The sequence below is a fragment of the Mastomys coucha genome, unplaced genomic scaffold (genome assembly GCF_008632895.1).
Source record: "Mastomys coucha isolate ucsf_1 unplaced genomic scaffold, UCSF_Mcou_1 pScaffold15, whole genome shotgun sequence".
NCBI lineage: Eukaryota > Metazoa > Chordata > Mammalia > Rodentia > Muridae > Mastomys > Mastomys coucha.
This window is the reverse complement of record NW_022196897.1, coordinates 140345498-140367608: the sequence shown is the minus strand read 5'-3', so window position 1 is coordinate 140367608 and position 22111 is coordinate 140345498. Positions and strand designations below refer to the sequence as shown.

Genomic DNA, 22111 nt, shown 5'->3' with positions numbered 1-22111 from the left:
CAGTATAGATAAGCTTTTCACTGCCTTTTAAATAAAACTATATCACATTTTCATGGTTTTTGTTGTTGTTGTTGTATTGAAACAGGGTTTCTTTGTATAGCCTTGGCTGTCCTAGATTCTAGCTCTGTAGACCAGGCTGGTCACAAATACACAGATATCCACCTACTTCTGCCTCCTGAATCCTGGTATTAAAGGCACGTGCCACCACTGCCCAGCTACATTTTCACAGTTTTCAAACTGCAATATATCCAGCTACATAGTGACATTGTCTCAAATAATAAAAATCATGTCAATCTATCTGTTTTTGGAGGTCAGAGAGAAATATCTCCCTCTCCAACCCCTTTTTGGGGACAGGATATTACTAAGTATCTCAGCTGGCCTGTAACTCACTATATAGACCAGCCTGGCCTCAAACTCACTGAGAGCCACTTGTTTCTTCTGCCTCCTACACTCCAAGAATAAAGGTATGAGCCACTTCAAGGGGCTGCCCTAGAATTCTTGATCCTCTGAGAGCTGGATTACAAGCTGAGATTACAGGAATGCACTGTTATACCTCAGTGTGTGTGTGTGTGTGTGTGTGTGTGTGTGTGTGTGTGTGTGTGTGTGTAATCATGTTGAACAGTGTATATTCCGAAGGTTTAATGTAAACCTGTCACTCAGATCTAAATTATGACTTGAATTATAAATTGGACTTAATTAAGAGGTCTCTCTCACATGCTGTAGGAGTAAAGGACACTGGCCTCGGTCCTCCAGGGTTTATTGGTGGGAGAGGTGGCATGATGGGAGGTGACGATCTTGACTGTATCTTCACTTCCACAGGCGATCCAGGCATCGCTGGCACCCTTTTCTCACAACCAACTGCAAAGAATAAAAGAAAGGGAGGTCAAAGCTCTCCATAAAATAATAATAAAAAATATCAATGACAATTGAAAATGAACCTATTTCCCAAGAGGACTCAGAAGTTAAGATGAAACTTCCAAGGGTCCATGTCCTAACATCTAGCTCTGTGAATGCCACCTTATTTGGGGAATTGTGTTTTTTACCTTTTTATTTTGTGTGTGTGTGTGTGTGTGTGTGTGTGTGTGTGTGTGTGTATGTGGAGGGGGGGGCATGCTATGTGTTTGGAGATCAGAAAATACTTTCTAGAGTCAGTTCTCTTCTGGCATGTAGGTCCAAGAGATCAAATTCGGGCTATCAGGCTTGGCAGTAAACACCTTACTAGCTGAGCCACCTTGAAGACCTTTTAAGATGGGGGTTTGGGAGAGGTAGGGAATGATTGGAAAGATGACTCAGCAGTTAAGAGCACTGGCAGCTCTTCCAGAGAGTCTGGGTTCAATGCCCAGCACCCACATGGCACCTCATAACTGTCTATAAAATAACTCCAGTTCCAGGATCTGGATCAGGATCTGATGCTCTCATAGACATAAATGCAAGTAAAAGGCCAATGCACATGAAAAAAAAAAAATGTTAAATGGGGGCTGAGAGATAGATGGCTCAGTGGTTAAGAGCACTGGGTTGCTCTTACGGAGGTTCAGTTACTAGCTCACGACCATCTCTAACTCCAGTTCCAAGCAATCTCTCAGCCTCTCCTGGCCTCTCATATATGGAGTCAAAAACATGTATACACATAAGAAAACTCCCAAAAATTATGAAAACAAAAACCAAAACAGAATCTCACATGGTGTCACACTACCTGCAATCCAGCACTGGGAGGTAGAAACAGGAGGATCAGGAGCTCAAAGCCAGACTCCAGCTATAAAACATTCTGGATTAAATGAAGCAAAACAATAACTAAAAAAAAAAGTAAACTAAATGATTTCTCATCCAAGAGAGCCTATTAATGCTTTACTAACAGACTAGCAGGCTTGCCTTTGAAGCTAGCTGTCTTTAATTTCAAGTGCAAAAGACCACAGAAAAGGTTTAAATGAGAAGGTAAAATCAAAGTTTTCTTGTAGGATCAGTTATTAAGATAGTATATTGCAGGGCTAGAAAGATGGCTCAGCGATTAAGAGCACTGACTACTCTTCCGAATTCCTGAGTTCAAATCCCAGCAACCACATGGTGGCTCACAACCAACCATGCATAATGAAATCTGACACCCTCTTCTGGAGTGTCTGAAGACAGCTACAGTGTACTTACATATAATAATAAATCTTTTTTTAAAAAAAGATAGTATATTGCAGCATGTTCACATAAACCACAAGGTATATCTTAACATACTTATCACATTTTCTGATAGGAAAGATGCCCCCAAATATTGTTTTATGTTCCAGTTTCCAGTGACTATATTTTGTAAAGGGACATATAAACAGAAGCCAAGTCCTATCCTCTATGTTACAATCACCCTAACAAAACCTACAGTATTCTGAAAACCGTGAGGCTAAAATTTCCCACTCTTGCTGTCCTAGTCTGGATGATTTCTTCATGAAATTGATGGTCGTCCTATCTGATTAGTGGACTAATGAGCTGTTACGCTTGCTGTTTTCTTCCTGCCAGTGTTTTCTCAATGCCCTTCAGAGAACAGTTGACATGTTTCCAGGTCTTCCATCTGGGGCCCAGCTTTCTGGAGGGAGTGGAAGAAAGGAACCGACAGTTGTCTCGCACTGTTATGTTATGTGCAGTGTGCATCAACCTGGAGGGCATCTTTCTCAGACCACCTGTCTTTACAGCAAGAGTGCCAAAGGCTGAAGGAAGCTCAGCAGTCAGATAGATGTGTTTTAACATTCAGCACTTGGCAGAATAACAACAGTGGGTCAGCCCAACTCCAACCTCATGCTTAATCTCCTGAGAACTTAGCTAGTGGATAAAATCCAGCCTCAAGAACAGAGTTTACAGGCCACGTGCATTCCCTACTTCTTGTTCCCTTGACTACCCACAAACCAGCACCTGTACTATTATTACTCCTACGTTCAAACAGTAATGATGGTCTGCAGATGAAAAGGCTGATTTCCGGGCAGTGGTGGTGGTGGACATCTTTAATCCCAGCACTTGGGAGGCAGAGGCAGGTGGATTTCTGAGTTTGAGGCCAGCCTGGTCTACAGAGTGAGTTCCAGGACAGCCAGGGATACACAGAGAAACCTTGTCTCGGAAAAAAAAAAAGAAGAAAAAAAAAAAAACCCAAACAAAAAGCCAGTATTACATACATATTAAGTACCCTTTCTCTTTAGTAAGTCTTAACTATTTACTCAGATCTTCTTTTTCAAGTTATTACTGATCTTCTGGATAAGTCACAAAGCCAAATGTTCACAAAATATCTAGATGTTACAGCCTAGGTAACTGTTGCCTATCTAGACAGTAATTTTGTGCTGTTATCAATGTTATAAGGACGCTTTCTCATGAACTATTTCTCTAAAGTTTCCTATGTATAGGAAACTTTCTTATGCCTGAGATGATTGCATATTCTATTGTGTTCTGTGCTTTGGTTTCTTGGAAACCAATCACAATAGAGGTCAGCTGGAACTGCTTGGCTAACCAACCTCCCAGCCACACTTTTCCTACAGCTGTGTATGAGCTTTTACGGTTTTTGGACTTATAAGCTGCCCCTGGGATGGGCCCCAACATAAGAGAGACACCTGAACCAATATTAAGAAGCCATTTAGATTAAAACTTCCATTTTGAGTAGGGGTCAAATAAAGTTTTAAGTTCCTAAGACCGCCCTGGGAATTGACATACGACTTGACAGAAAGAGACATGCACATAGTTAGTAATTGACCTTCTGGTTGGCAAGTCAAGGCATGAATGTTGGGTAAGGCAAGTCCCCTGCTACAGCTGAATATCCCAAACAATGAAGACAGGATAAATGTACAATGAGGACATGTTCCTAAGGAAGTCCCCTATCCTTAAACCCTGACTATGAAATAACTGGGTTTCAGCCTTAAAAGCTTGTAGGATCTTGACTCAAGGTGGCAGGCAGTACAGTTCCCAAGTCTGGACTACTTCCCTGATCAGTCTTGGGGTGTACATTCAATAAACCCTGTCTGACTGAGATCTGTGTTTGGGTGGTTGGTGCAGTGATTCCCAGACCCCAAACTAGATCTCATCATTCTGTACATTCTACAATCTGTCCATATCTGTCCCAATGAAATATCTGGCTTTACATTTCTTTGCTGCCATTTCCAGTACCTAATTCTGGAAATTCATTTTTAAGACCCCCCCAGCCATGTCTCCAATCTAAACCAGCAATTCTCAACCCTTTGAGGGTTACTTAACAAACATCCTGCACATCAGATATTTATGTTATGATTCATAACAGTAGCAAAACCAGTCATACATTAGAAATGAAATAATTGTATGGTTGGGGGTCACCACAAATGAGGAACTGAAAGGGTCGCAGCATTAGGAAGGTTGAAAAACACTGATCCAAACCAAAGATCCTTTAAGACGACGAATTTACAAAGGAAGAAGAAAAAAAACAAATGTGGACAACTCAGCACTTTAAGAATGCTTATTGTTTTATCAGAGGTCCTAAGTTTGATCCCCAGGGCCCACAAGATACCTCACAATTCTCTAACTTGAGTTCTAGGGGATTTGATAACACACCCTCTTTTATCTTCCTCACACCTCAGGCACATTCAAAATGTACACATAGATATGCTGGCAAAAAACTCATAGACAGAAAATAAAAATAATTCTTTTTTTTTTCTTTTTTAAGTAAAGGAAAAAGGTCAGGTGTGGTAGTGCAGGCCTTTTTTTGTAATTAATTAATTTATTTCTATTTATATGAGTACACTGTAGCTGTTTTCAGACACACCAGAAGAGGGCATCGGATCCAATTACAGATGGTTGTGAGCCACCATGTGGTTGCTGGGAATTGAACTCAGGACCTCTGGAAGAGCAGTTGGTGCTCTTAACTGCTGAGCCATCTCTCCAGTCCACGGTGCAAGCCTTTTTTAATCACAGCATTTGGGAGGCAGAAACAACCTGAGTTCAAAGCCAGTGTGGTTTGCAGTAAGCTTCAGAGCAGTGAGAGCTACATAGAGAAACCTTGTTTCAAAAAGAAGAAAAGAACAGAAACTAAAAAAATAAAAAGTCACTTTCCTAGACTAGAAAAAGAAAGTAACACGTTTTATGGGATGGCTTTCTCTGCTAGATTAGCTTGCTCACAACCTGATGTCACAACCTGATGTCTTTAAACAACACAAACTTTTTCTCAAAACTCTGAGCTCAGGTGGAGGCAGGTGTTGATGTCTTCCAGGACCTTCTGTTTCCCCATGCCTTTACATGGTTTTCTGATATACCTAAATATATGAATTTCCACTTGTAGTGTAGCCTGACTGACCTGGAATAGAAGTGTGGGCTTTGAATTAATGGATGTCAACTGATGGTTACATAGATAATTTTTAAAGCCTGAGAGTATGTAACTTGGATGAAGTTATTAAAGAACAGGTCTGAGAACTGCATTCCAGAATTCTATATTTAAGAAACAAAGAAACTAAAAGAAGTGCATGAAAAACAGCAGCCAGGGAATTAGTTCAGAAATAAAATACTTTCTTAAATGTTCTTATTTTAGGCAGCTGGAGAGATGGTTCAGCCATCCAGATGGTTAAGCTATTCCAGAGTTACTGAGTTCAATTCCGTGCACTCACATGATAGCTCACACTGTTCATAATGAGATCCAATGCCCTCTTCTGGTGTGCAGACATATATATGCGCAGATAAAACACCCATATCCATAGCTTTGCATATGCTTGGCCCAGGAAGTGGCACTATTTGAAGGTGTGGCCTTGTTGGAGTAGGTGTGTCACTGTAGGTGTGGGATTTAGGACCCTCACCCTAGCTGCCTGGAAGTCAGTATTCTGCTAGCAGCCTTCAGATGAAGATGCAAAACTCTCAGCTTCTCCAGCATCATGTCTGACCGGAAGGGGCCATGTTCCCACCTTGATGATAATGTACTGAACCTCCGAACCTGTAAGCCAGCCCCAAATAAATGTTGTCCTTTATAAGACTTGCCCTGGTCATGGTGTCTCTTCACAGTAATAGAAACCCTAACTAAGACATCCATAAACAACAAAAATCTTTACACCCTGGTCTATAGAATAAATTCCAGGACATCCAGGGCTGTACAGAGAAACACTTTTTCCAAAAACAAATAGACAAAAACCTAATGTTAGAAGCAGGCAGGTTACTGTTAGTACCAGGCCAGCCAGAAATACATAAGTGACACTGTCTCAAAACACTAATACCTTTAGTTTTGAGAGTGTGGAGGTCAAAGGACAACTTGGGAGAATCCATTTTCTGTTTCTACCAGGTGGGTTCCAGGGACTGAATTTAAGCTACAAGGCCTAGATGAAGCAACTTTTACCTTCTTAATAATCTTTACAGCTCTGAAGTACCTTTTAAATTTTATTTACTGAGTTTGATCTTGGATCTACGGAGCATCTGCCTGACCTTCTCTCTTACTTGATTGTCTGAGCTTCAGCACAGTTCCAAATGGTTGGCAGTAAGGCTGGAAATGACTCCAGAAAGCCTCTCCCCACCCCTCACCCCACCACCCCAGCAGTTCCCTGTTGGCCACATAAAATTAACACCTGACTGAAATCTAGGACAACCAGCCACAGCCATCTCAGCCATCCTGGATGGAGTACCTCACCAAAGAGGTACTTGAGTTGGCAGGAAATGCATGAAGAGACTTACAGGTAAAGTGTACTACCCCTCATTACTTGCAACTTGCAATTTGTGGAGATGATTGCTATGATTGCTGGTGGTGGTGTCAGCCCACACATCCACAAATCTCTGGGAAGAAAGGATAACAGAAGACAGTCTAAGGATGCCTGAATTCCTTAATTATTTCAAGCCTAAATATAACAGCTGCCCAGTGCTAGTGATTCCAGTGGACTGTATCTCTATGAATATCCCAATTTTGCCTTTTTGTAATTCTATTTGAGCAAGTTGAAGGCTTACTTAGCCTTCCAACCAACCAACTTGTGCAATCTTAACCATATTTAAATGTTACTGTGGCTTAAAAAAAGCTATTGAGGCTGGGCAGTGGTGGCGTACACCTTTGATCCCGGCACTTGGGAGGCAGAGGCAGGAGGATTTCTGAGTTCAAGGCCAGCCTGGTCTACAGAGTGAGTTCCAGGACAGCCAGACAGCCAGGGTTACACAGAGAAACTCTGTCTCGAAAAACCAAAAAACAACAACAAAAAAACAAAAAACAAACCAAAACAAAAGCTATTGAGGGGCTACAGAGATGGCACAGAGGTTAAGAGACTTCTTCCAGAGGTCTGATGCTCAATTCCCAGCAACCCCATGGTGGCTCACAACCATCTGTAATGGGATCTGATGTCCTCTTCTGGTGTGTCTGAAAATAGCTACAATGTACGTATACATAAGATAACTCTTATAAAAAAAAAAAAAAAGCTATTGAATCAGAAGTAGTGGGTTTTGACCGAGTTGACTGGGTTTTTTTGTTTTATTTGTTTATTTGTTTTTTAAAACTGTTTGAATTTAAACTGGCATGCAGAAAAAACTTTTTTTTTTTTGGTTTTTCGAAACATGGTTTCTCTGTGTATCCCTGGCTGTCCTGGAACACACTCTGTAGACCAGGCTGGCCTCGAACTCAGAAATCCGCCTGCCTCTGCCTCCCAAGTGCTGGGATTAAAGGCGTGCACCACCATGCCCGGCCTCAGAAAAAAACCTTTTAAACTTGTTTATTTTGTGGATGTTCACATGGGGTAGCCAGGGAGGCATCCAAACTCCTTTATTTTATTCCTTGGGGACAAGGTGTCTCTGAACCTGGGACCAGGCTTGTGGTCAGCAACCATGGTGACCTTCCTGTCTCTATTCACCCACACCCCTAACTGTTACACACAAAAAAGCACAAGAACAAAAAGAATAAATATACCATTTCACCAAAGATTAAAAACATAAAAGACTGCACACAAATCTTACCCTACAAGCACAATAGCTATAATATTTTTAGGCCAGATAAGAGTTCATTTAGGACTTGGGATATATCGCAGTTGATAGATACCTCATCTAACATGCATGAAGTAGGTACTCACATAAACCCTTCCCCTAGGACTTGGAAGTAAGAGGAAAGAGAATCAGAAGTTCAAGGTCCTCAACTACAATGAGTGTGAGTAATAATCTGGACTACATGAGACCAAACCCATAAAATTTTCATTTCTTCCTCAATTTAAAAGTTGTGTATGCCTTGATCCAGAAGCAGCTGAGTTCAAGACTAGCCTGGGCAGTATACAGCAAGACCCTGCCTTGAGGGAGGACGGCTTAATGTCCTGAATTGCAGAACTTTACAGGATATACAGAGAAACCCTGTCAGGGGGTTATGGGGAGGCATGCTGGCACACACCTTTATTCCCAGCGCTGGAGAGACAGGCAGGCAGATCTTTGTGAGTTTTGAAGCCAGCCTGGTCTACAAAGCAGGTCCAGGACATCCAGGGCTATTACACAGAAAAATCCTGTCTCAAAACAAAACAAAACAAAAAACAAAGAATGAAGCTACTCTTCCATAGCAAGCAAGGCTCCTGTGGAAGATAACACTGATCTTGAATCTGTGCCTGAAACCTGATTCTAATACTAACTGGTTAGCTACACTAGCACCTGAGACAAGCCATTTCACTAAGGAGGTGTAAAATCAAAGAGATGAGAAAGTGCTGCTAGATTATACACACACAGCTACTGTTAGAGAGCTCTCCTGTTAGAATGCATTAACAATCATTACGTCACTGAGTATGGAGGGTAGATAACTATAGGGTTTCTTCCAGTGCTAATCATTTTAATATTTAAAGATATGTTGTAATCAGCCTGCCAATATCAAAGCCTGTTGATAACCTGCATGCAAGTAAAAGCAGCAGCAACACAGCTGACCTGATAAAGTAAATATGGAAGAGTGAAATATGGATTGCTGTAACCCAGTTCCAGCAAATGTTTATTTGGAATAACAGAGTCTACTCCAACTGCACACCATCTGTTTCAAATCTCCTCTAAGGTATTATTTTTCATATCAAGAAAAATAACAGGACTGGAGAGATGGCTCAGTGGTTAAGAGCACTGACTGCTCTTCTGAAGGTCCTGAGTTCAAATCCCAGCAACCACATGGTGGCTCACAACCATCCGTAATGACATCTGATGCCCTCTTCTGGTGTGTCTGAAGACAGCTACAGTATATTTACATATAATAAATAAAATAAACCTAAAAAAAAAAAAAAGAAGAAAGAAAAGAAAAAGAAAAAGAAAGAAAAATAACAAATATCCTGAACCTTTTCAGGGAGAGTACCTTTGCCACCGTCTAAATTTACTAATCTCAACCATTTAACATTATGTAGCATTAATGTCCTGGCCAAACATTTATTACCACAGTCAGAATCTAGAAGCCTGAGACTGTCAGAAAATGTTAACTCTAGTCTTTTTATTCAAATACAACCCTCCTCACTTCACTTGCTTATTTGTTTATGTGTCTAAAACAGAACACTATCAACTTTTCATACCACTAAATAATGGCTCTCCTATGGTAGAAACTCAGGTCTCTCTAGCTCCAGCCACTGACACAACCAGCACCAGCAGACACAAGTATCGAGTAAATGCTGTTGATCCAACTGCAGAATATTTTACAAGGTATCACATATCTCTAGTCCACTGGTGATGCCACGGCCATGAGCAATCACAACTAGGCCCTAACCTTGCTTCTGATGTGACACTTCAATCTAGCTGATTTAAATCAGCTAATGATTTAAATGAGTCCTTTCAGAAATGAATTTAAACTCTTCTAATGACTTCTTCGTGTTCAGGTTTGCCCTGGCTTACTGATGGAGACTGAGCGATATCCTAAACTGGGCTTACTGATGGAGACTGGGTGATATCCTGAACTGGGCTTACTGATGGAGACTGGGTGATGATATCCTAAGCTGGGCTTGAACTTATACTATGTAGCCCTGGCTGACCTGGAACCTGTAGCAACCTTCCACAGTCTGTCTCCAGAATGCTGGGATTAGAGTATTCTCCAGGGTCTTTTAAACAGTTTTTAAAGTTTGGTCTGGAATTGCTGAGCATTCTAGAGCCCCTTTGTGAGAGGATAGGCAAGTGGGGAGGAGAGAGAAAACAGATTTTCAAATTCACATTAGGGACTCAATTGCCTTGTTTATTTGAAAACAGTGATACATATCCCATTTTTAAAATTATCTGTCACTTGACTAAAAGGCAAACTCGTGAAAAGATATTTATATTACTATAGTCATTCCCATTAACAGCATTATTCACAGCAGCTAAACTAAAGAAGTAGAGACAAGGAATGGTGCAGAACAGTAATCCTAGTGTTTTCAAGGTAAAAGTAGGAGAATCAACCATTCAAAGCCAGCCTCAGTTACATACCACTCTGAAGGCCAGCCTGGGCTACATAACAACATCTCAGAAACACCAACCAAACACTGCACACGCCCTGGGGAAAATGAAGTATATACCTACAATGCAGTAATAATCAGCCTTGAAGGAAATTTTGACATGTTAGAAAAGTATAATGGTGTGCTATGTGAAATAAGCTAGACACAAAAAGGCAAACACTGTTGTGGTCTACTTAAAAGGTTTTCTGAGAGAATGGTAGGTTCCAGAAACAGGTAAATGAACGGGAGAGTTACCATTTAATGGATATAGAATTTCAATTTAAAAGACAGTTTCTGAAGATGAATGATGATGATGACTTAAGGACACTGAATAGTACATGATTTAAGTATGTTGAGCAAGGGAGCATGTCCTGTAATCTAGCGCTCAGAAGGTTGTGGTGGAAGAGCTAGAGTTCTAAGCCAGCTGGGGCAAGTGTACAGTAAGACCCTGTCTGAGGGAAGACAGGCTTTATTTCGGTGGTAGAATGTTTGTACAATACTTAAGGACCTGAGAATTGATCCTCAGGGGAGGGAGGGAGGGAGAGAAATATGGAGAATGGATCTAAATTCAAGTACTCTGAAAAAGCAGTATGTGCTCTTAACCAGTAAGCCATCTGTAGATTTTTTAAAAATTTTTATTTAATCTTCTCTTATACAATGCATTGTGACCACAGTGTCCTCTCCCTCCATTCCTCCCAGCTTTCCCATCTCCCCTCCCCTCCAGATCCACATCACCACCACAATGCCCAGAAAAGAACATGACTCCCAGCAACATCAACCAAACACAGCACAAGATACAATAAGACTAGGCACAAACTCCTCACATCAGGCTCTGAGATTTGCTACTTCAGTCTCTTTGACCCCGACCCCTTGCTTTGTTAATTCTGTAGCCTTTCTCTCAGTGTCCTGACACCTCTAGCTCCCACATTTCCTCCTCCCACTCATCCACCAGGTTCCCTGAGCTGTGAGTGGAGGGACCAGATAGACACCTGCAACCCCGGGCTCTCTCTCTGCCTAATATTTGGCTGTGGGACTCTGCATCTCTATCTAGCTCCTTCTTTAATTATTTACTTAGGTTCTCTGAGACGTATTCACCATGTAGCCTAGGCTGCCCTGGAACTTGCTAAACCAGTTTGGCCTTGAACTCAGCATCTGTCAGCACTTGCTTTATGCTTCTGGTTACAACTTTTTTTTTTAAAGATTTTATTTTATTTTTAAAGATTTATTTATTTATTATATTTAAGTGCACTGTAGCTGTCTTCAGACACTCCAGAAGAGGGTGTCAGATCCCACTGAAGATGGTTGTGAGCCACCATGTGGTTGCTGGGATTTGAACTCAGGACCTTTGAAAGAGCAGTCTGTGCTCTTAACCACTGAGCCATCTCTCCAGCCGCCTACTTTAAACTTTTTTAGGGGTTGAAGAGAAATGGATCAGTAGTTCATAGCACTTGGTTCAATTTCCAGCACCCACATGGAAGCTTAACCCTTCCTGTAACTCCAGTTTCAGGGAATCCATTACTCTATTCTGGCACATACACGCAGGCAAAACACTCATGTATATGGGATAAAAAAGCATCAAAAAAAAAAAAAAACAAAAACAAAAAAAACACCCTTTTTTAAAAGTAGGCTGGAGAGATTGCTCAGCAGTTAAGAGCACCGACAGCTCTTCTGAAGGTCCTGAGTTCAAATTCCAGCAACCACATGGTGGCTCACAACCATCTGTAGCTCAGGTTAAGCTTAATCTCATGGCAGCATCTTATCTTATAAGAACCTTAGGAGTACTGCGATTACAGATGAGAGCCAGGCAAACCATAGCAATATTATGAGATCCCGACTTTAAAAATTAAACAGGCGCTGGGCTATGGTAGTAGTACACACCTTCAATCCCAACCCAGGAGGCAGAGTCAAGCAGATCTCTGAGTTCAAGGCCAGCCTGGTCTATAGAGTGGTTTTCAGGACAGACAGGGAGGACTACATAGAAGAACATGGTCTCAAAAACAAACAAAGCAAAAAATAAAAACCAACAAACAACATAAACAAAGGCATATATGTTCTTAGCATAGTGGCTTGCTGAGAACCTGAAATTGATTCCTGGGACCCACATCGTGAAAAGAGAGAAATGGCTCCTGCAATCTGTGTTTTGATCTACAAACACACATACAATGCAAAAACTAAGAATTTTTAAAAGAAAATATTAGGTAGGATGTGGTGGCACATGCCTTTAATCTCAAGCAGTGGTAGGTGGATCTATTGAGTTAAGAGGTCAGGGCTACACAAAGAAACTTTGTCTCAAAAAAAAAGAAAAAAGAAAAAAAGAAAAAAGAAACCAAAACCAACATATCAGTCATATCATAAATAATTATATTTTTCTTCTATAATTAATCTTATTCTAAAATAAGCTTTTTATTTATCTTAACTAAAACTTTAATACCAATTCCCCTCACATTTCCTCTGCCAGTCCCCGCAGCTCTGCCAAAATACAATAAACTGGGACCATGCCTTTTGGAAGAAAATAGTCACCCATTTCAAGTTTTGGCTATTAAAGAGTTTTTATAGATTATCTATATTCTCATTTGATACCATTAGTAGTCAGAAGAGCAAAACCAAATGTATTTCAAAGTACATTAAATTAGTAGGGTTTTTAAAAAGTATTTCTTTGCCAGCAAAATATTCATTCTCTTTGACTGTGTGACCTCACTCCTTAGATATCTGTCTTTAAGAAAATAAGTCAAGGAGAAATGCAATTTATTCCAAGGAGGAGTGGTCAATTAAATGGTAAGACAGCATGTAATTACCAATGCAAACTGTGAAGGTATTGAAAATAATTACAAAGAATATCAGCAATTGGGGAATGCATACAATAAAGAGCCAAGCTGAGGGCCATTCTCTACCAAAAAAAAAAAAAAAAAAAAAAAAAAAAAAAAAAAAGCAAAAAACTGTACAGTGTAATTACAATTACTTATAAAAAATACATGTGGTCACAGCAAGAGAGCGATCGTGGAAATGGAACTAATGACATGGCATAAATAATAGGTCAACACCCACTTCCTGGGAATCCCTTTCGGTCACATCTTATAATGATTTTCATTTACATTTTATTAAACTTGATTTCCTTCTGAACAATTAGACATCCACTGCACTACCAAGCATTTCTTCATATATTGGTAGGATTACTCTAGTTACATTGACTTTTTTTTTTTTTTGGTTTTTTGGTTTTTCGAGACAGGGTTTCTCTGAGTAGCCCTGGCTGTCCTCAAACTCAGAAATCCGCCTGCCTCTGCCTCCCAAGTGCTGGGATTAAAAGCATGCGCCACCACTGCCCGGCCTGACTTCCATTTTTACGTCCAAAAAGCCTTGGGTCTTTTAATAATTTCATACATACACATATATATATGGTCACTCGCATGTCCTCCTTCCAGCCCCTGGCCCCCACCTCCTCCAACTAAATCCCTTTTAATTAAAATTTTTTCTTTATAGATTTACTTTGTGTATATGAGTTGTTTCTTTCATGTTTATGTCTGTACCATTCCAGAGCCTGGTGCACTGGGAGGTCAGAAACTGGGTGTCAGATCCCTGTAGACCTGGAGTTACAGACAGCAAGAGCTGCTATGAGGGTGTGTTGGAAATTGAACCCAGCTCCTCTCCAAGAACAAGTATTCTTTTTTTTTTTAAATTATTTATTTATTATTATACATAAGTACACTGTAGCTTGCCACGCACACTTGCGTGATGGCGGTATTTGAGGCGAAAACTTCAAGGAAAGTCAACCTCCTGCCTCCACATTGTTGCCTGGCACCCCAAACTCAGAGGTGGCCCAGATATGTCCTCGTACTAGTGTGCTAAGAACTCACCAAGATATCATTTTCTTACAGCTAGCAAGAGAAAATTCGGACATTGTTTTCTGACCTTCACCAATGTTTCCAACTATCCTAGTTTAATGTTTTAAGTACTAGAAAGTAATTGAAAGGTTTCTCTCACTCTAAGACATTAGCTGAAAGAGTTAGGTCGAGATTCTCCTCTGCCTGCCTCTAGCAAGAACCAAAGAATTAGCATAAGAATACCTCAACAGAGAGGGCTCTACCCCTCTTCCTCCTGCTCTACACCTGGCTTTTAGAAGTCAGGTGACCTTGGTGTGTGGGCGGGTCGCTTGCCTACGTGACTTCAGTCTAGCACTAGGACTGGAAGAAGGACTTGGACTCACATGTAGGACTAGCACTAGAACTTAGATGGGCTAGGACTCAGATTCATGTATCTCTCGCAGTTCCCCGGGCCCAAAGCACTTGGGCCCGGGGGATACAGCACCAGTTCAGAGGAGATAGCTGCTGCTTTAGACCCAGTATGTTTCAGATAGCCTCAGAGGTACCTCAACTGTTGTGCTGCCAGATTTTTTAATTTCTCTTTTACAATGATTGTAAAAGCCTCATGTTATTTTTAAAGAAATACACTCAGATTTTACACCACCCATGTGTAGTCTGTTTGTCAAAGCCGAATCCCGTGCCCACCTGGCCAGAATCCCTTGTCCCGCGGAACAGGGACCCCGTGAGAAATCCCGGTCCGTGGCAGTAGCTGACTTCAGACACACCAGAAGAGGTCATCAGATCTCATTATGGGTGGTTGTGAGCCACCACGTGGTTGCTGGGATTTGAACTCAGGACCTTTGGAAGAGCAGTCAGTGTTCTTACCCGCTCAGCCATCTCACCAGCCCGAACAAGTATTCTTAACCGCCAAGTCACTTTTCTAGTTTTCCTGGTCCCACTTTCACATCTTTCTATTTTGTTTTGGGTTAACACAGGACTCCTGAGTGAATACATGTAAGGTTTCAACAGTGGTTAGGATTGAGGGAACACTAGGACAGAATATCTGAAAGAATAACACAACAGGGAAGGCAAATCAAGGCTCAAGTCATAAGCATAAGACCTCAGTCTTGACTTTTATTTTATTTAAGAGTCTCTTTAATAAAAGGATAAATTTGACTGGCTTGTCTCTTTAATGTTGCTGTGATGAAACTCCCGACAAAAGCAACGTCAAAGGAGAAAGGGTTTGCCTGAACTCCTAACTCCAGGAGACAGGATCCTACATGGAGGTGCTGGTGATAGGGCCACAGCCAAGAACAAACAGAATGACTGCAGCTACGCTTGGTGCTTAGCTCATTTTTTCCGCTCTACTTAATCAAGTCCCAAACCTAGGGAATGGTACTCCTCACATTCGACTGGGTCTTCTCACATCAATGTAATCAAGATACTACACTACCCACCCCAAGACATTCCCACAGGCCAATCTAATTTAGATACTCTCTCTTTGAGAATCTATTTGCAGATAAGTCTAGATTATTCCATGTTAACAATTACAACAAACCAAAACAGGTCCTCATCTAAGCAGCCAAAGTGTGTACTCTATGCTCAAGTCAGAAGGGGTACTTTAGCCTAAAACTTACATTTAACCTACTAAAAGTCTCATTTTGAATTTAGAGGGTGTAAATTTTTGGCCAAATGCAAAACAAATATGAGCACACACAAAACAACAGCTCGTCACCTCCATAAAAAGCTCAATGAAATCACCCCTCAATCTAATCTGTTTTGTTATCAGAAAGTGAAGTCAATACTGTTCTAAACTGCACGCCACTTTACAAACCATTCTCATCACTGCATCCATCCTATTGCTGTTATCATCTCTGGTCCTCTACTACAATACAGAGGGGGCAGGAGAAAAAGTTTTCTTCTAATCTTAAAATGTTACTTAAAGGGCAGAGTGCATAAACCAAGCACTGTGAACATGCTTATATTCTGAGCACTAGCAAGGCAGGAGAATCAGAAATTCTCAGCTAAATAGTGAGTTTGAGACCAATTTGGAATTGTGAGTTCTTAGATTTAAAAACAAACAAAAAGCAAAACAAAACAAGAAATGGGAAAGTTGTGGTGATCTGAATAGGAATATCCCACATAGACTTGTGTTTAAAAACTTGACCCATAGGGAATAGCACTAAGAGATGTGGCCTTGTTGGAGGAAGTGTGTCACCATGGAGGAAGGCTTTGAGGTCTCAAATGCTCAAGCTAGGCCTAGTGTGGCAGGCTCCTGCTTCCTAGAGATCAAACTTTCAGCTCCTTCTCCAGCACCAAGTCTGCCTGCAAGCCACCACATTTCCCACCATGACCATAATAGTCAAGCCTCTGAACTGTAAGCCAACCCCAACCAAATGTTTCCTTTATAAGAATTGCAGTGGAGCCGGGCAGTGGTGGCACATGCCTTTAGTCCCAGCACTTGGGAGGCAGAGGCAGGTGGATTTCTGAGTTCGAGGTCTATAGAGTGAGTTCCAGGACAGAGAAACCCTGTCTCCAAAAACCAAAAAAAAAAAAAAAAAAAAAAAAAAAAAAAAAAAAAAAAAAGAAAAGGAGTGCAATCAAACCCTAAGTCAGAAGGAAAGAAGGTTTACTTAAACCAAACAACAAAAATTGAGGGCATTAAGCCAGGCGGTGGTGGTGCACGCCTTTAATCCCAGCACCTGGGAGGCAGAGACAGGCGGATTTCTGAGTTAGAGGCCAGCCTGGTCTACAGAGTGGGTTCCAGGACAGCCAGGGCTATAAGAGAAACTCTGTCTCGGAAAAAAAAAAAAAAGAGGGCATTAAAAGAGGATGAAAAACTACAAAGCAAGTAATACACAATGACAAATACTGCAATTCATATAGGAGGGAGTACAGAAAAGTACTTCCAGAACTTTGAGAGTTATTCTTCCAAAGATCAGTGAAAGTGCTAAGAATGAGTGCATTATCTAACAAAATACATTACAAAAGAATAAAGCTAACAAATGGTTACAATATTGCTAGTAGAAACATATTATCACCTAAATACAAACTAAACTGACTTAGAAATTCATCTCATAAATTTCCAACTGTGTTTAAGTTCAAAGAATAATTTTAAATAATTTCATTCAAAATTATCTTTTTGAAAAAATTATTTAAAAATATTTACTAAAATGATTAACTTAGAGAGAAAAACTTAGCCAGGTGTGGTGGCACATACCTTTAATCCTAGCACTCAGGAGACAGAGGCAGGTGGATCTCTGAGTTCGAGGTCAACCTGGTCTTCACAAAGAAACTGTGTCTCAGACAAAGCAAAAGAAAACAGAAAAATCTCATCACATACTTCATTCACATTGCTGGCTGATAAGTTAACTTTATCTCCATAAATAGAATTAAAACTTAATTGAAAAGGGTCAGGTGTGGTGGCTCATGCCTCTCAGCACTCAGGAAGCAGAAGCAGGTAGATCTCTGAGTTTAAGGCTTACCTGAAGAGCTTAAAGCCAGAAAGTCATGAACACAACAAAAAAGAAAGCTAAATAAGGTTATAGATTGGGACACAGACTACAGTCCTGAAGAAGGACCAACTACCACGTAGATAAAACAACTCCATACTAATGACTAAATTAAAAATAGCAAATTTCTCAAGCTAGCAGATTAATTATGTTCTAGAATAATGATATCTAGATAGTGACATATAACTTAACAAAAATAATGAGCTGGGCAGTGGTGGCACACGCCTTTAATCCCAGCACTTGGGAGGCAGAGGCAGGCGGATTTCTGAGTTCGAGGCCAGCCTGGTCTACAGAGGGAGTTCCAGGACAGCTAGGGCTATACGGAGAAACCCTGTCTGGAAAAACAAAAACAAAAACAAAAACAAAAAGTAAAGAATGATATATTATGTTGATGAAAATGCACATTCATACATAAGTATTCCTTAACACATAATATGCTATGATAGACTAAGTAATATGGAGAAATTATAAGACAAGTTTTAATAAAAGTACCATTGTCACTCCTAATACAAAGGTCACTGAAAGGCTAGCAAGACCTAAGCAATGTACTAAGTACTAAGAACATAAACACGAAGATACAATCCCAACCTCAAGGAGTTTATGAAGAGCTGGGCCCCAACACTCAGGAATCTGACAGCAAACAGCTGCCAGGAGTTCAAAGGTAGCCTAAGACACCAATGAAATCCTGTCCCAACCCCCAATCCTTATATACTAAAGTTGTATATGGATAACAAAAAGGGAAGACATATCTCAGCTGAGTCTAAGTGCAATCAAAGTTCAGGTTTCTGGCCTGTTTGCTTTCGTGACATGGTTTTAATCCATAGCTGAGGCTGGCTTCACACTCCCCAGGTCTGGTCACAGATGGGCATTTTATCAGGTTACGACTACCCTTCAAAACTAAGATTCCTTTCCATTACATGAAGAAAATGTCTACATATCTTATACTTCCACACAGTACAGTACCTTCATACAGAGTCAGCACTTGTAGGAAAACCCATTTCCCTATACACATCTTAATTAATGGACTTCCAAATGCTATATAGCTAGCTTTTCCTTGTGGATTTGGGAATAAGGAGCAGATGGCCCTCCCAACATAAAGTCTTATAAGAACTAATTTTTCCCTGACTTAAACCTACAGATTAATGAGCAACAGCAACTCTCATAATGATGTGACAATTATGCAGTGTGACAGCTGTTTGTACCACTACCAAATGTGAGTTTTAAAACATAGGTTAACACCTCTGGTTCCTTCAGATTAAAGCAAAACAAAACAACATAAAGAATCTATCTATCTACTATGTTTTGAAATACCAATCATGAGTATAAAACATCAATGCAAAAAAATTATTTTAAATTTATTTTGTGATGCCAAGGATTGAATACAGGACCTTTCCCCCTGTGACACAAGCATTACCACAAAGCTAACATCCTCCAAACATTTTATTTTGAAGCCAGGTACTGCTAGACTGTCTAAACTGACCTAAAAATTACAATCCTCCTGCCTCAGTTTCCTAAGTACCTAGGATCACTGGCTACTGCCTGGAGGGAAAATTATGAGTTGGGGCTAGGGCCTACCTGGCCTCACGATATAATCCTGAATGGCCTCAAATTCATAAAAGGCTCTGCTCCCCGAGTGCTGGGAAAAGTCTAGCACAAACCACCTGGCCCTGAAAAGAAAAAAAAATTTAAAGTGGGCAATCCTTAGAAGATAGGCTAGGCTGGCATAATTATATACACCCTTAATCCTAGCTTACAGGAGGCAGTGGTAGGCAGATCTCGAGTTCAATCCCAGCCTGAACTATAAATATTGAGTTCCGGGACATGCAAGACTTACAAAGTGAGACCTTATCTCAAAAATTAAAATAAAATAAAATCAAATAAAATAAAGAATGAAGAAAGCCATCTACATGTACAGGTTCACAATTATTCCAAAATCCATGCTACACCCATGGCTTTAGTAAATGTTTTCATCAAATAACAATAATACCAACAATCAAAAAAGCTCTATAAGTAAACCCTTATCAAACAGAGCTCTACAAAATTTTGAGCATTCCCAGTCAACTACATAATAAAGATACTAAAGACTTTACATCACAGGTCCCTAAATCCACCATAATAGATTCTTGTTTCTGAAGGGCTAGCCTCTGCTCCTCAATCATAAATGCCTGAGAGCTAAGACCAGAACTAGAATTGCCCTCTCCACTATGGTATTCTCAGTGTCAAATCCAGTTACAAGAACATTAACGTTAAGAACATGCAAAGTCAATCCATTGATTCTTTTTCCTCATTCTTTCCTTTTGAGGGTGGTGGTGGGGGAGGTAGGGAAGCATTTAGGAAAGGGTTTTCTCTGACTGTCCTGGAACTCTGTAGACCAAGCTTGGCCTCAAGCTTCAGAGTGCTGGGATTAAAGGCATATATCACCACTGCCCTGCTTCTTTCCCTCTTTTTGTTAGGTGAATCTAAGGCTTACCAGATAAATGCTATAACTACAAGCTTGGGCAAATTAGCAGATCTTTTCCTAAGCCCTCCTTTTATCCTATTTTAATGTTTTTGGAGACAGGGTTTCATGAAGTGCTGGCCTCAAGCTCACAACAGTCCCACCTTAGACACCAGAATGCTAAGTTACATAGTTACACCACCATAACTGACCTCTCAAACACACCTGGTTTAAAACAAATAAGAAAATTTAATGATTTGCAGTTTTTCCACTCTAACTACCTAAAAATATATTACCCCCAGTTTTATAAAAAGAAAAAATTTTAAATTCAAAACATCTCTCTATTTTAGGGAGGGAGTGATATAGACCAAGATCTTTATATTGCTATGAAGAATGCTCACTCCATAAATACAAACAAATGACTCGTGACGAATCCCTGGCTAACATCCAGAACAACAAAAGCTTTTTGAAAATAACAAAAGAAAGCTAGGTATGGTAGTCCATGCCTATAATTTTTTTTTTGTTGTTGTTGTTGTTTTGTTATTCGAGACAAGGTTTCCTCTGTGTAGCCCTGGCTGTCCTGGAACTCACTCTGTAGACCAGGCTGGCCTCGAACTCAGAAATCAGCCTGTCTCTGCCTCCCAAGTGCTGGGATTAAAGGTGTGCACCACCACTGCTTGGCAATAATTCTTGTATTAAGGGGGCTGAGGCAGGAAAATGCCAGGTTCAAGGCTAGCCTAGGGCTACAGAATAAGAGTTTGTTTTTAACAACAAACAACTACAACAACCACACACATGTACACACACAAAGCCCAAGAAATTATTTTCATGAACTCATAATATGCAAAATATTCAGGTCATATAGCATCCAAACCAGGACCACTTAGATGGCACAACAGGGAAAGCGTGTGTGTCCCAGACAGTTTTCCTCTCATACCCACACATGTTTTCACACTCACACATGCAAACTACACAGTAATAATATTTATGATGATTTTTAAAGGCTTGAGAGATGGTTCAATAGATCAGAGCACTTACTGCTCTTATAGGAGACTGGGGTTTGATTCCCAGAACCCACATGGTGGCTCACAACCATTGGTACCTTCGGTTCCAGGAGATCCAATACCTTCTTTTTACTTCTGTGGGTATCAGGCATGTAAGTTGTGTACATATATACACACGCACAGGCAAACACTCATACATGAAAATGTTATCTTTTAAAAAGTAATTTTTAAACCCACAATCAAAAATTTTAAGTAAACAGAGAAAATTATGAAAATAGAACTTTATTTTCTTTTGGGATGTAAAGCAAATTGAAGCAGGCTTGTACACACCATGAACACAAGCTGGCCCTAAGCTCAGTCCTCATGTCTCCACTCAGACAACAAGTATGTTTCCATGCCTATCTAAAAAGGTAGTTTTCTATTTTCAAAAGACACAACTGAGAAGGGGCTGGAGAAATGGTTCAGCTGTTAAGAGCACTGGCTGCTCTTTCCGAAGACTGGGGTTCAATTCTCAGCACCCATATGGCAGCTCTTAACTGTCTGTAATTCTTGTTCTGAGGTACATACATGCAGGCAAAACACCAATGTACATTAAAAGTAAATTAACTAATTAGAAAGAAAGAAAGGAAGAGAGAGAGAAAGAGAAAGAAAGAGGGGGGAGAGGGAGAGGGAGGGCTGGCGAGATGGCTCAGTGAATAAGAGCACTCACTGACTGTTCTTCCAAAGGTCCTGAGTTCAATACCAGCAACCACGTGGTGGCTCACAACCATCTGTAATGAGATCTAATGCTCTCTTAAGGTGCTTCTGAAGACAGCTACAGTGTACTTATGTATAATAATGAATAAATCTCTGGGCCAGAACAAGTGGAGACGAACGGGGTCAAATGGGGTCGATCAGAGCAAGCAGAGGTCCTAAAATTCAATTCACAGAACCACATGGCTCACAACCATCTCTATAGCTACAGTCAGTGTACTCATATACGTAAAATAAATGGGAAGGGAAGGGAAGGGAAGGGTAGGGAGGG

The 22111-nt window shown here is 40.5% G+C and overlaps 1 protein-coding gene across 6 annotated transcripts in view; it reads right to left on the bottom strand.

The window, feature by feature from the left end:
• The window catches only part of Cbfa2t2 (CBFA2/RUNX1 partner transcriptional co-repressor 2), a 102756-nt gene that overhangs the window by 38105 nt on the left and 42540 nt on the right, over positions 1–22111 (bottom strand). For 4 of the 6 annotated variants that reach the window (XM_031372368.1, XM_031372369.1, XM_031372373.1 and 1 more), the window contains exon 2: positions 715–858. The exons of 1 other annotated variant lie outside the window; for it this stretch is intronic. In XM_031372368.1, the coding sequence (XP_031228228.1) occupies positions 715–858 (144 nt within the window). Of the gene's footprint in view, positions 1–714; positions 859–19221; positions 19314–22111 lie in introns of all 6 variants that reach the window. One more of the 6 variants, XM_031372372.1, reaches the window with a different exon arrangement.